Consider the following 16,027-nt stretch of genomic DNA (forward strand, 5'->3'; position numbering starts at 1 on the left):
AATTGACGCGTATCAAAACAAATTCTATCACATAAATGGAATAGGCAAACCAGATTGAAGAAACTGAATGTTATCTTCAATTGCAGAGAAACTTTATCTCGAATCTAACCCAATGAAATTTACTATGAAATATTGCGTGTGAGAATATCTAAAACTATATAAAAAAGAAAATCCGGTTCGATTTGGACCAAATGTTTTAGTTAATTGAAATAGGCAAAAATATATCACTTACCTGTCGTTCAATTGCTATTTTTTTTCTTTTGTCTTTTCTGGTACAAGGAGACTATGGCGAGGGAAAGGAAGAAAACAGGATGGAGAAGATTTAATTGATTGACAGATAATCGAATGCCCAACACTACCAATGACGACGCCAAAAGACCAAAAAACACCTCACACGGAATACAACTTTACCAACAACAACTATTGAATTGAAAAATGTTATCAATAATGTATCACAATTTCCCAAACTAAAAATTAAATCAACGCATACTCCATCTACACAAAAATGAAAATAATACTATTTGAAACTGAAATTTAATCATCGGCATCAACAGCTACTGTGCCCACTTTTGTACAAATTGTACTACATGAAAACCTCTTCGAGCGGCGGAATACATGTCGCTGCTTCGTTGATGCAGTTTGAAGGATCAGATTGAGAACTGTCGGTGAAATAACTAAGCGCAAGGCCAAGATTTGAGAACAAATGGCGCAATGTAAATTTCCCTATGGCCCATTTTAAATAACTCAACGCCTTTACATTGCCGTATGGCCCTTCTTAAAAAACACTCTGTATGAATCGATACATCGATAAAATTTTTTACGAACGTGATTACTTGATTAGGCATAATCAACAGTGAGGCTGTTCCTAGGGCTGTTCCAAACTAAAGAAACGATTGACTACTGGAGGGTTGGTCTCTATTGCCAATTAACAAATGTTTACGAATGTGCGTTTTTGCGTAAGCCAAACTTGGAATTTTTAATGGTAACAAGTGCACGGATTACTAACACCATGTACATAATCCAAGAAAAAAAACGGGAAACATGATTTATTCATGTAATTAATTTAAATGAATTATGTCACACGTCGCAAACGGCATAATTTACTAGTCATTAAGGGAATTTACTTTTCCCATACTCATTTTATTGCATGGAAAAAGGGCTGTTTAGGAGCGAAACGCGCAGTTTCTCATTGTCGATGCAATTCACGTTAGTAAATTGGTAAACGATACATTTGTGATTGGTCGGTTGATTTGATTGTGTAAATCAAACTAAGCTAAAGAGCAAGCGGCTTTATGATCCAATTTAATTGTAAGCCCAAAGACAAGGACAACTAGTAAAGCAATGAAGGACAAGCACCTTCTGTCCACTGACCGTTTCCGCTGTCCTGAACGCTGACCGATAATTGCCCAGTGTATGTGTTAAAGGTAGAAGTCATTCCGTTATTCCCCATTGTCGGCGATCTCGGCGCTGTTAACGATAACTGATTATTTCGAGGCATTGTATAAAGGGCTTCGGCCAAGTCCGCTGCCCTCTTTAAAATAATTTCCTGAAAGCAATTAAAACACCGATTAGTCCAATTACTGAATAATGAGCAAAGTAAATAATAATATTTAATGTTTCAACAGTTATTAATTTGATAACTTGTAACGTTAAAAGCCGCGCGGCCGTAATTCACGTAATCAAGTTATAGTAATACTCACTTTGGGAAGCTTTTCTGGATCACCTGGATGCCTTGGAATGAGTTTTTGTAACCTTTGAAATCCGTAATCTATTGTCGGTTCATTTAGTGCTACGAAAAAGGTACATCAGCGACACCGACATAATTTTGTATGGTGTGTACTTACAAACATAAACAAATCGACCCGGCGCTCCTTTACAGAACTGCTTAGATTTATAGGACAATGTCACCTCTACAACACCAGGAATGTGCCTTGGTGGTGTTTGAACTCGTATTGCGTGAGGTGTAATAAGCTGCAATGTAAACATAATAATTATATTAGACATTATAAAAGTTTATTAAAAGATTTGACAGCTACTTTGCGACTAACGTAAATCTTAAACCTTTTAAATCGAAAAAACAGTTTTTCCGTTTTTTCTAGGAAAAGTGGAGGTTATGTGAAAATAGTGCAGATACAAAAGTTGCTCATCTCTATAACTTTTACATTTAACATTATCGTTTAAAATTAATAGTTTTGCCACAATTTGCAAAACACCACTCTCCACCCCTTTCAACCCCCGGGATTTCACCCGCGGAAAAATTCAGCTGTTTTTATTATTTTTTCTCAATTTCTATTCATTTTACCTGCCTGAAAGACCCGGTTTCGCCCGGTAATTAATTTTTTTTTTAAATAAATTATTGTAGAGCTATTTAGCCTGGACTATACAGTGTGTAAAGCGATGGGGTATACAAGAGGGAATTTTTTTAAAATATTGATTTATGAAAAAAATGTATTCTTCATGATATTTTTTGCTTGCTTTGAAAGTACCAATAACGTTTCGATTGTTTGTGGTTTGATAGCAATACGCTATCTTGATTATAATGTAGATAGAATGATAATTTTCAATAAAAAAATTAATTTTATTATTTTTCCAGATTTCTATAAATAAATTTTAGATTATCGAAACGTTATTGGTACTTTCAAAGCTAGCAAAAAATATCATGAAGAATAAATTTTTTTCATAAATCAGTATTTAAAAAAAAATTCTCACCCCCATCGCTTTACACACTGTATATACTGTAGTGATCACAAGGGTATTATAAGTCATAGTGATCTTACAAGCTCTTAGGTTGAACGAGTCTCACAGTTTTCAAGAGATTAGAAATCTCAAGATACTCAAGTATCTGAAGAGTCTTAAAAATTTCAAAGTCCAAAATCTTCACAAGTTCTCGCGCTTTTCAAGGGTTTCAATCATCTTCGGGGTCTTATGTCATGTCAGTTTAATTGATTTTGAAAATCGAAATTAAGTTAGTAGAGTAAAATCTCAATTTATCCACACATTTCGTCGGAAAAATTAAAGTAGTATCATGTAGTATCATGGGTTTGATACCCTCAAGTGGGTCGTTTTCAGAGAAAAAATGTTTAAAGCTAGCGGTATAGCGTCAAGTCTCGCGTCAAGTATGTGTACATTTTGGGTTGGTGCTGACGAGTATATTGATAATGACAGTGGTTACAGAAGCCCTTTACATTACGAGTATACGTATGTACTTGTTTGTAAGGTTTAATTCAAGATTACCAAAGCAGTTGGATCGGAGACGTTGACGCCAAGATAGTTCTTATCCGGAATATTCATATTGGTACAGTTGGACAAGTGAAATCCAAGCCGATTGATACTAAGTATAATTCATACGCAGAATGATTCATACTCAGAACGTTTCGTACTCCCCGACTACTCATACTGCGTCGTTGGCATGAATAATTTTTTTAAAATGCGAACATAGGAGTTTGCATGCAATGTAATTTCCCTCTGTTCGATTTTTAAAAAAACACATCAATCTATTGAGTAGTTCAAATGAGTAGTAGATACAATTGACGGCTGTCACATTTTTAAAAATACCGTCGTCCAATTTAATTACGAAATCGGTTAAGTTATTGCTTAGAATGTCAAAGAGGACACTTTGAACAGTTATTGTAGTTGTTTTCGCTATTTATTTTCTTATTTTCTTCGTTTATGTATTGAATAGATCAAATTAGTACAATACCAGGTGCACCATGACCTACAAATAATTGAAGGTTGTTTCACAATGAGTTGTGGTGTCAGTGCGTGGCCTGTGAGGTCAAGTTATCGTAAGTTTAAGATCCTAATCCTAATGTTGCTATGGCCTCACATGGCTTCTTAAAAAAAATCTTACCGAGTGCTCTTCATCATAAAGACTATAGAGTCGCTGTTCATAGTCACACAAGTTGCGCGATTTGGGAATGTGAACCGCGCACACCTCATAGATTGATGTGTTTTTTTTTAAATCGAACATAGGGAAATTACATTGCATGCAAACTCCTATGTTCGCATTTAAAAAAAACTCACTGTATAACATCTTTCTAAACTGTATTTCAAGTTTGCTTATCAAAGGTAGAACACCAACACGAAACTCTAATGAATTCCACTGCGATCCATGGAACTTAGTTAGCTAAACCGAGACAGTTCATCCTGTTGTTTTCTGCCATAGGCATGTCTTGTGTAGATGATCATTACTCTGAAACTATACAGGGTGTTCATAAATATGATGTACATATGGCTTATCTTATTACTAAACATTCATATAAACATTGGTGCGCAAACGCTTCGTTACCGATCAACAGGGTGTTATAATTTCACGATTAATTTATAAGCATACGCAAACACAAGATATAATTTCACGCGAGACCTCACTTTTTCACCTGCATGAGGTAATAAAACAGATTTGACAAGAGCAAAAATCTGAAACTAGTGACAGTTTCCACCAGGTCTGAATGTCTCAAAAACTTCTTGTCCACAAATCACATGTGTTAAACTTCATAAGTTCATACTGAACTTTCGATTTCGTTAGGCTCGTGTTAAAGATATTCCTTTTTACAGAATTGTGAGACTGTTTCATTGTTTCTAGTAAGAGCGAGATATGGAGTTTATTGAATAAAAAGTTAGAAACCTGTGCACTGTAAAGAAGTTTAAGTAAACGTCCCTTTTACTTTCAAATTAGCTTTTAATTGCTAACCCGCGCTTGTACACATAAAAAAAATGGCTATACCACTAAATAAGTTATTTGCCTACGTTATTCGCTTACAACTCTTAAAAGTACGTCAAAACTCAAGCTGTCGCTCTACTTTAATGTGATCAAATTACATGACAAATTACACTGCGAAATACAGAAATGCATTTACCTCGCTCCAAACTAACATGGTCCCAAATACGACTTGTAGTCCATCGAAGAAATTGTCTCCGACAATTATAACTGTCGATCCACCCGATGTCCACCCTTCACTAGGACTAATGGCTTTAATGCAGGGGGTTGCTACAGGTAGCGGAGGGTATAAACCTGCGATTAGATTATTAATTATGATTAATATACGCCTAAGTAATTATTTTAGCATCACACAAGTGTAACAGTGAAAAATTAAAGCGAGAGTTTTTTTCAGAAGGAAAGAGATTAAGATAAAATGGATAAAATAGAACAAAGTGAGATATTAACAAAGTGAAGCACGGCTTGTTCCGCGATGAGCGGATAATATAGAACCGCGTGAGGGTGAGATATCGGCTCGGAGCGCAAATCTTACGAACGAACGTGTAATAAAGATAGACGGAGAAAGTGAATAAGAAAGAAGATTAAAGGGCTCATAAGAAAGTGCAGGCGCTGTACGCTGTTTCCGCTTCCTTCCTCCACTGAACTGAATCGGGAGCCAATTTCACAAAGTTTTGGATCCGCTATGGGTCCGCATACAAACGAGATGTTTCCGCGAACGCGGTGCACAACATTGGCGTATCCTACGATTGGGTTGCAACGGGCCACGACGCATACCAATGAACTCAATGATTTGTGGTTTATCCCTAGTAAGCTCGTCAGTATTTCGCATCTTTAAATTTTCCGTTTTAAAGTGTAAAGTGTAACGTGTAGTATAGATAGAAAATAAAAATGAACATACTGTTTATATAAGTACCTTCGGAGGGATCCAGTCTCTTCGCTCGCCTTCCGTGCTTCGAGTTGTTATGTACAAACATATTATCCGAAATCGCCAGTAAAGGCCCTTCCACCGACACTTGCGTTGCAATGACAACCTGTAAATTAAAAAATAAATTTTATTTCATCCAGTGACGGTGCATATGTAGCCATTTTGAGGTTTAAGGTGGCAGATATAGTGCATAGAAAGACAGACTCCTCCCTCGGGGACGCTCGCGCTTTCCCTAGGGGCCCTGCACCCCCGATACACACGCGTTCCCATGGGAACCGCGGGATGATGACGGCGGAGCGGCCAGTAGGCGTCGTTCGATACGGACGCTTGAAATACGGCCATCGACCAACATAAGATGATATACCAAGTGCATCGGACGTCTCCAATTTTTCCCCCCTAAATTTTTCGTCTCATTTAAAACCGGCGGCGCCTATTGGAATTTAATAGCCTCATAAATTTAATATTTAACCCAAATAAAGTCGGATATGAAGAAGCAATTACCAAGAAAGTACTTGCCGCTGAAGGAATTACACATAAAAGTAAGAAAACGAGCGGGGTCGGTCTACGGACGAGATCAGGGAAAATAAATGAGATACAAAAACCAAAGGCACCTTATAGTTCTTACTTTCCCAATTCTCTCGGTGACACAAGGAAAATAAAAATCTTTTCTATTTCAGTCGCCCTTCCGTCGGTAAATCCAAACTGACTCTCGGTAACGCGTACGAGAATTGAAACAAATGGTGGTGTTATACGTCTCCGCTGTTATTTCCTTGTAATATCACAAACGAAAATTATCTCGGCGCATGTAAACAATACTACGCGTACGTCAGTGGGGCGGAATAATTAATATCTTCTTGCTTCGTCGCCTATTTGTACTAATAAAAAATAGACAATTCACAAAATGCACCGCAAATGTAGATACAAATCAACTTACTCTTTGCCGTTTTTGTTTTTCGCAACAAACAAATAAATCCTTCCAAAGATGCTTTCCGCTGATTCTATAGACTGATTAATATCACTCCCTTAGTCTGATATTAAGGTACCTTGTCAACATCTTTAGCAAGTTGCAAAACATCACTCTGTATGATATCGTGATTCGCGGCTTTGAAGTTAATTCTAATAAAGCGTGAAATATTACAAAACATTACATGTGATGGGGAAATAAAGGCATAAGTGCCTTAAGGGGACGGTACTTGCATTCCTCTTAGCAAGTTAAATGTTGTATAACCCCTTTAGACGAGTATTATTGAAATATATATGCGCATAACCATTGAATAAGTAAGTACAAGGCTTATGGATTTTTGCGTATTCCCGCAATGTTGGTTGCATACCGTTAATTTGTTCACATTTCTTTCTTTTCTAGTATAGCACTTTCAATGTTGGGTATGCTCTTACCTTCTCTAAGCTATCAATGATGCAGACATGTCAGCCCTGTTGCCAATTTGTCTACCTGAAGTTCTGAACTCGTCTAGTTTACTTAATAAATTGGTTTACGGTGATTATTCATCTTGAGCGGTCATTGAGAATGATTGAGGGAAAATTTTTAAACAGCTCCACCGGAATGATGGTTTGTAAACTCAATATCGTCTCAGTTTTATAAATGGCAGTTGTTTCCCCTCCCCTAAGTTTTAAACAGAAATGTTTATCATTATCATATTCACCGCATCGCCGCATTAATTACTTTGACCGTAACATTTATATTATGAAAAAAATTGTTTCAAAACTAAAGAACACTGACGTAGTGAAGAACGGTAATGTTTTGATTTCGAATGTGGCACGTCCACAGATGATGGTATCAGATGCAATTTATTTCACCTCTTCGTCCATTTCCAAATGTATAGGTATACTCCGGTAGGTTTCAGAATTTTTTTAGTTTTGGAACGGCGAGATAAAATTTTCGAAACGAGTACGATCCCGATATTGCGCTTCCTTCACACACAGCCGATCCATCCCCCCATTTACTCTTAAAAGTTCCCAGTGCGAGCAAAAATTCACCGTACTCAGTCGCGCAAGAACAGAGATATTTTTGCTCGATATCCACTGAACGAGAGTGACCTAAATTTTAACCGACGGAGTTCCACTTTGTCGTATCCGAGTATGCTAAAATCGGGGCCGGGACACTTCGCCGAATGCTCACAACTCCGACCCGATTTTTTGATGGTCCATATCTCCGACGGACATTATGCCGACAATGCCCACTTCGCCAACGGACGATGTGCAATACCAAGCAGCTTTTGACGTTACGTTATTGTAGGTTTAGAATATTTTTTTTAACTTTTTTCGAACTACAGACTCATCCTCGGAAAATTCTTAATGAAACTGGACGGAGTGTGAAACAAAGCAGCTTTGGATATGAGGTTATTTGTAGGTTTAGCACATTTTTTTAATCTTCATGAACCTGGACAGAGTATGAGGGACCTGGTTCTTCGAATAGTCGGCGTTGTGGTCAGGTTCGGCTTAGTGTCCCTTGCACACACCGCGATGTCGGTGTAGTTTCTCTAGTCGGCGATATGGGCTATCAAAATATCGTGTCGGCGAACTAACGTGAAGATTTTTCAGTTTTTTCCTATCTTCTACTACAGTTTTGGTTCTATTCGTTTCAAATTGGTATCGTCGGAAAGATGTAAACGCGCACAACTCCTATGCGTGGCGGAATTTTGTTTTTTGTCCTAGGGGCGAAATTAACGACCTTTTGCAAGACGCGCGCGCGCGTCTTCGAGAGGTAGTCAACTTCGGGCACCTTTTACATTCTATGCGAATTTTGTCACGCAGTTTTTCGTTTTGTAAATCTCGAATCGCTGTCTCTCTTTCTTGTGTCGCCAATATAGAAGCTCGAGCAATGAGAAGTGCCCCAAAAATTATCTTGTGGAAGGTTTTTAGCGAAATCCACCAAAATGTGGGTGTAATATAAGTATGCACCGAAAACGGAAATGTGGTAGCCTCCGACAAGATCTAACTGATGGTGGAGTGAAAACTTCAAACGCGAATTTGGGGCGAACGGGGCGTCGGAAGTGGGTACCGTCAAAGGGAATGTGGTAGCCCCCGACACGATCTTATTGATGGTGGAGTCAAATCTTCAAACGCGAATTGCGGGTGAACGGGACGTCGGAAGTGGGTACCGTCAAAGGGAATGTTGTAGCCTTTGACAAGATCTTTTATTGATGGTTGAGTCAAAAGTGACTAATAGAATACTGATCTGCCACACAAAAATGCGCTGAAGTCCCTTCGATCTCACACGAGGACTTTGATATTTTTTTTAAGACAGACCATAAGATTTTACATGTTAATTTTTCAACCCCCTGTTACCTTTCATTTTTGTGAAAATTACAAAGCCTCGCGCTGTAATTTTATTCAATATTAATGTTTCTAGTTATTTAGTTGTGGAGCAATACTCTATATAACGTGAAATTTTGGAATGAAAATAATTTCCTTTCTGCGTGAAAGTTTGTTTAATCGGTACAAATGCCACTAAAAATTGAAAGTTGAAGCAAACGGAATCTTTGTGCTAGGTTTTTCCTTACTTAATAAAAATAATAATAAATGCCTTTATTGCCCACACCGAGGCCCACACCCAATAATAATCGAAACAATCATCAGGTTACTGCAGAATTGGAATTGTGGTGCAAGTTCAGGGACTGGCCCTCATGTGCCGCTCCTGGTCTTCCACTTGAACCCAGAATACTATATTAAGAAATTATTAAATTGGAATTATTTCAATACTTTATCAGCTCCCACATCTTTACACTAAAAATCTGAGATGAATAGGTATGTTACTGAAAACAAAAGTTAACAGTGGGGGTGAAAAACTAACATGTACAATCCTATGGCCAGTCTTAACAAAAACTCACTGCATAACTGATCGTCATACTAGTGGTCTGTTCTGCTAAGCAATTTGGAATGAGAGAATAGGGCAGTAGATCGAAATGTCTTGACAAGGCATATCCATGGCTTTACGTTATTTGTAATCAAACCACATCGGAATACAAAACTGGGTTGGGCAGGCTGCCACTGCAATATGAGTAAAGGAAGAAAAAGTAAAGGATGGACATATATTGGAAAAGCTCTCTTTTTCTTTTTTACAAAGGGTGGTTCGGTAGAAGATAACGCTAGAATAGAAGTTTGAATGATTTATAAAAGAAATGCCTACCCTCTCTTAGTTATTTTAAATGAGAAATTTTTCTAAATAAATGATGATCCGGTTATATTAAAAATTGTGTCAAAAGCGATAATTTACAGGGACACACTAAAAATGTAATGGAAAGATCTATCACAGGGCGTCACATTTGAAAAAATGAACCTTGAAAATGAAGAGACAGGTCACTAAACTGTGGACCTGTATACGATAAATCAATTGTTAAAAGGACTTCGAAAGTATCTTGCTTTAGCGCATTCTTGAAAATAAAGCTATATAGATAATAATCAAGATAATTAAAAAACACTGCACTTAACGAAACTCATCACATTTTCCCAAAAATCAAATAATATATAGATTGTTGCACTTAAAATAAGCGGAAGTGCCACCAACTTAAAAATATTTTAGATGAATTCCTCGTATTGACATTTTCAAAATATTTCTCCTTTTCGAGATACAAATAACCGGAATTCATCGTAGGACACCCAAAGCCCTTTTTCACCGAGCTACATACTCAGAGGTTTCCAAGTGTCTTGCTTGGTTTTTTTCTCAATAGTGGTTACAATTTTTGAGAATATAAAAACAAACAACAATACTTCGTTCGATAACAAAAAAATAGATATGGATGCGTCTTCATGTTACATAATACCCGGATGCCAGACTTCATCGGGTCCTTATTGGACCAAATTGTGTCAAAACCACAATTTTGTCGTACCCACGTTTTGGAAAATGTTTACAGAATCATGAATGGCACAACCAAAAATCTAGGCAATGCGTCCGTACCATCTTTAATACAAGTTTGGACTCTTGGAGGCAAAGGTCTCAATCGACCCATTTTGACTGTTAGTTTACTGGATATACGAGGGACACAAGAAAAAATCTACTTAGCCATGAAAAAAACAAATAGAAATTTTTTGTAATTAGTTATGTGGTGTAGCTATTAGTACATGCCCCATCGGATTATGTGGTAAAATTTTTTATAGTGTCCCTCGTATACTGATGAGTAATGACTTGAGTAAGGCTAAATCCCTGATGTTTAAAAATATTTACTTCGTCATAATTATATAGTAAAGTGTATTTAGGTTTGTGTGGAGAAAATGTGTAGAAAATTAAGAATTGGTACATACCGTCCTCTTTTAAGCTTGCTATTTCTGAAACCGGATAGAAAGACCAGAAAACGGAAGTTCATATGGAAAAATTAATAATTCGATATTTATAAGAAAAAGTGGCAACGAGTAAAAATTCGTAATGTGAGAACTGCAAGTACGAATTGAATAATACAGAGAATGAATAGATAAACGAATTATTTGAGAAAAATAGCAAATTAGTAGGTATAAAATCACTAGGAATCTACCAGAAATTAACAAATATATAGAGATTTATAAAATATATACTAAACATCTCACCATTTTGATCTTCAATCATTCAATTCAAGCAAAAGATGAACAAGAAAATTTTTATTTAAATTTGTCTGCTCTATTGAGCTTTAAATTTAGAAATAGGTAAAACTATAGAGTAAAGAGGAAACAAATTTTCCACGCTCCTGGAAAATATGGATAAAAATAAGTTAAGAGAATTTGTTGGATAAAACCTAGGGATAAATCCAAATGTCAAAAAACAAGGTATACTATTTCCATTAGAAAAAAACATAACTGGCTGTAACAATAAAGCAATAAAGACTGAACGATTATATATTTTGAATATGGGAAATGCATGCCATGTTTGTTCATCCGAGGCACTTTGTTGCAGTTCATGCGGTTAATTAGATTTAAAAAACTATGAATCGTCATTTTGATACTTTTTATGAATTTCAGCTTAACTTATTCATATTTACAATGAAATTTATTTAGAAATCTAAAGCGTATCGAGCCGTTAAATTAAATTAGGCAATTAAACCATTATAATTTACATGCACATCTAGTAAATCAAAACATCATTACATATACGGCTTGCTAACAAATTGGATTTTTTATCAACTTTATTCGCTTTTATCACAATTTTACACATGGCGGTGTAACATCAAAATTACATTTCGCCGAATTCTGCATATTGCGCGTATAAATGCGGAATGAAAGTACGAAATTGTTTAATTGATTCCGTTTGGAATAATAATAATTACGTACCTACCACCCATTCCTGTTTATTTTAGTTTAACAGAATAGACCGGCTTTGTACGATGCAATGGAAGCGGACTAATTCGCGATATAAAAGTTTTAAATTTAAAGATACCGCCCGCTGTAACAGCTAATTGGTGCGCCCCTGAGATTCCATTAAGAGCAACACGGTCTTCCCGCCGCTTAAAGACATTTATTTTTATAGGGACTTGTCTTAATTTTATTCTGTTTAACTAGAATTCTTCTTGTACTATTAACTGCAGTAAAGCAAACACATTAATATGCTACGGGTATATCAGCGATAAAAAAACGAGCAGTCATTACAGGGGAATTCTAATTACTGGATTTAGGCGGTAGTATATAGTATAGTGTGTATCGTAAAACTTACCTGAAATCTTCTCATATCCCTTGGATTGCCAGCATTTTTTAGGCAGTTCTGATTGCACTTTAAGAAGAATTTAAGAAAGAATCTGAAACAAAAAGAGAAATCAGCCTTGTTGACGACGTAAGTCTATCACATTAACATTCGAAGCGAATAAACGTTTTTCCGACACGCTGCTGTAAAAAATATTGTAATTTGGCTACTTCCGAGTAAAAGTTTCCAATAAAACGCATTTCGCAAATTTTATTAACCCACAAAAAATTGTGTACTTTTTCGAGTATTATATCAATGATCAACACCACAAAAGTACATTTTACATCTACAGAATGTTATACCGGAGATCAGATTCAGGGAAGCAGGTACGCATTATCGATCAAACATGAAAATGCCCTCCTAACTTAAGGGTTACCACATTTCGCCACATAAAAAAAGAACAAATATTTCAAAGGAAAAATGTATGCATACTTTGAGAGCAGCACTTAATTAACTACATATCGGTTCCCGTTTTTTATGCAATATGAAATATAATAACCAAGTTGGTTAACCCGCTAGGAAACACATTCTTAGAAGAACAGATTACCAAAATCACTTAAATTAGCTACATATAAGTAATAAACATTATTATTATTATTATTATTTAAAAAATTAAGTAATAACCTTGGGTTGAAGTACTGTCATTCCTGTTTGTATTTCGCAAATTTTTAAACTAGTATTATGGGATGGATTAAAGAGAATAGGTAGATTATTAGGAATTTGGAATTTATAGGAATGTATCTAATTTCAAAGAATTTAAGAGAATTCTCGATGCTCTGACCAACATTTTGAATTCATACCCAAACGATGTCTTGTAATTTGATAGTCAAACAACAATTTTTCCTTTTTCATTTAATATCTTGAAAATTAAAGAAACTTACTCTCTTAAGCGATCTAACAGGTTTCAGTGTTTTTAACTATTTCATAAATAGAAGAATATTTTTTTGATATATTTGATTTGTTTATTCTTAAAAAATTGTCTAGATTTTCCTGAAAGCGAATCTGACAAAACTTTTTGAAAAAGTTTGGTATTTGCATTTGCAGAATTGAAGCTAAAATAAGGTTTCCACTGTATGGAAAGTAAGTATTCCCGCTGTTTAGTAAAGAAGGCTTTTTCCAATATAACGACATAGTGGATGTTGTTTTGAGTACATAATATTGTTCTATATTGCTTTTTCCGTTATTGGCTATAGATACTTCCTTAATAGTAGTTTAGACAATTAAATATCAGCATCATCTATGGCACAAAGTGCTTGTATACCGACACATTCAAATTGTTCCTTCAGTTGGTTAATTAAACGTTCTTTATTTACCAGATTGCTCAGGAAATTTTGCTGCCAGGAACATATTGTGTCGTTTCGTTAAAATTATTTCAACAGACATAATATATCAAGTGTAAATTGTGCACAACTCTTGTGCAGATAAAGCGCATTTTTTAAACCGAAATACCTTACTAAATAATTGGTATGCTATATTTATCGATGTTTACTTTCTTGATAGATGATTGATGGGGAACCCCTTTACACATAAATATTTAAAGGCCGCCTGGCATACTTTCAAAATATACTCTACAGTGCTATTCACTAAGAAGTAGACATAGGGATTGATGTGTATTGTTTTTCCCTATGTCTATTTGTAAATGACAAAATCTCTTCTGAAAGGTGCTGAATTTTATGCAACCAAAATAACTTCTTAAAACAAATAAAGGTCTTGCTGCCAGATTAATTAATTTGAATATTGTTGCTTTGGGTTCCGAATTTTTATTTTCTTTCGTGTGCGATGTTTTCGACTGCAGAAGAAGTTGATATTGTCAGTTGGTATAGTGCCGGAAACAGTTTAAGGAACGTAAAAGGTTTATTTTCTGTCAAACCAAAACAACAATATTCAAACTAATTAATATGACAGCCAGATGTGTATTTATTTTAAAAAATTATTTTAGGTGCATAAAATTAGGCGACCTTCAGAAGAGATTTTATTTTTTAAAAGTAGACAGAGAAAAACACGTAAATCAGGTGCTCTCCGAAATGTTGCATTTTACCTTTATAGGTACTTTCCTCACTTTCAACATTTTCGAGATATTCACAATTAAATTTTTACATCGCCAGTAGATGTGTCTCGTCTAGGCCATCGTTCCGCCGATTGAGGGTTTGTGAGTACCCTCCTCCGGCACTCCGTTCTGCAGATATATGCACTCAAAGTTCTGACATCAGCAATGGATATATTTCCTCCAGACGTTCTAATCTCCGTTTGTGAGTACCCTCCTCCGACAACGTTGAGACCTTTCATTACAGTGCCATGAAGGATAAAACTAACCTCTCTCCCCCCCGGGGTCGGGGGAAAGGGAAAGGAAAGTTACAGGGACCTTTCATACTTGGAATACCATTAACTACTTTAAAAACACGTTTCGAATGTAAACAAGAAAAATCAGTTTGATTTGAAAAAAATGTCGCTATATAACTTCATAGTGGTGAGTACTCAAGAAATGTATCGTCTAAAATTGTGAGTTTTACAAAAAAGTTCATATTTCAAGGGCATAACTAATGTAGAATTTTATAAGGAATAGTTTAGATTCTATCCATTTCCTTCGCCAGGGCAGCAGTGTTTGATAAAAATTGAAAACGCATTAAGGGATGGTTTTTAAAACAAATGGGGGTGAAGCACCCCTCCGAGAGGAGGGAACTCTCTTGATATATATTTTCCATGCTTTCCGTGAAACACATTGTTTTGAAACACAAGGATTCAATTTTGAGCTCTTCCTGGTATGCTCTCTTTTTGGCAAAAGTGTAAATTCTGTATTCGCTAGATTCTAAATTTTGTGTCCTTTCTGCCTTTTCTTTCGCAAAATTCCCTTATAGAAACGCACTGTAGTTGCATATATTTTTCACTTTCACTTGCGGTCATTTCGGCAAGCGAATTTGAATTTTTCGATGACGACGCCATGTAACACGTTCTATCTTTCAAACCCAGAACGTAAAATCCGAGGTAAAATATGACGTTATTCTTAGAGTGGGTTTTATACAATCATTATCATTAACTCTGTATCATTAGAACCTTAAGAAATAGCTAATAGAAACAAAGATATGGTTTGTTGGATATCTTTATTGGCTATTTCTTAATGATATAATGCTAAAGATAATGATTGTATTCTAGAACAAATGTGTATCATTGTACCAAAATTCATACATGAATGCCAACACCGTAAATCTTGCCATCATGTAATTGTAATTTTTTAAAGGGAAAGTGGACGTTACAAACTTCCTATGGATTTTAACAAAATCTATAAGCAACAACGGGATCTGACAATGGATCTCTATAATATATATGAAATTAACCGCACTATGTAATACAATTTAAGTTATTTTTCTTTATGGGTACACGGTTTGGCATTTTTCTATTGGTAACTTGAAAATTGCTATAATATATTGCTCCCAAATTGAGAAGTCGGTCTAAAGCGCGTTTAAAAATATTTAGAAGGAAGGTTTTCCCTTGAGATGGGTATAAATATGTACTGAAAGTGGAAAAGAAAAATTATTGTCGGCCGAGCCAAAATAATACTTATTCAAAAGATTACTGTTTGTGCGATCCGATATACGATTTTAGTTGTGTTAAATGAATAAAAATTGTGAATATTTAGATGAATTTGCAAATGTTTCTATGAAAATTATATTCGTGGAAAGTGTGCTACTAGAGCACCTCTAGTCCTAGCTGCCGTAAATAGTAATGA

The 16,027-nt window shown here is 35.6% G+C and overlaps 1 protein-coding gene across 1 annotated transcript in view; it reads right to left on the bottom strand.

Annotated features, from left to right (window-relative positions):
* Window positions 1-1,330: 1,330 nt before the first annotated feature.
* Window positions 1,331-16,027, bottom strand: part of LOC116163982 (transcription factor collier) — a 78,363-nt gene continuing 63,666 nt past the window's right edge. Inside the window, exons 5-10 of the mRNA XM_031478109.1 lie at window positions 12,277-12,358; window positions 5,631-5,748; window positions 4,857-5,011; window positions 1,845-1,971; window positions 1,701-1,789; window positions 1,331-1,546 (exon numbers count right to left, since the gene is read on the bottom strand). Of these exons, the coding sequence (XP_031333969.1) occupies window positions 1,331-1,546; window positions 1,701-1,789; window positions 1,845-1,971; window positions 4,857-5,011; window positions 5,631-5,748; window positions 12,277-12,358 (787 nt within the window). The remainder of the gene's footprint in view (window positions 1,547-1,700; window positions 1,790-1,844; window positions 1,972-4,856; window positions 5,012-5,630; window positions 5,749-12,276; window positions 12,359-16,027) is intronic.

The sequence above is a fragment of the Photinus pyralis genome, unplaced genomic scaffold (genome assembly GCF_008802855.1).
Source record: "Photinus pyralis isolate 1611_PpyrPB1 unplaced genomic scaffold, Ppyr1.3 Ppyr1.4_LG2, whole genome shotgun sequence".
In the NCBI taxonomy this organism is placed as follows: domain Eukaryota; kingdom Metazoa; phylum Arthropoda; class Insecta; order Coleoptera; family Lampyridae; genus Photinus; species Photinus pyralis.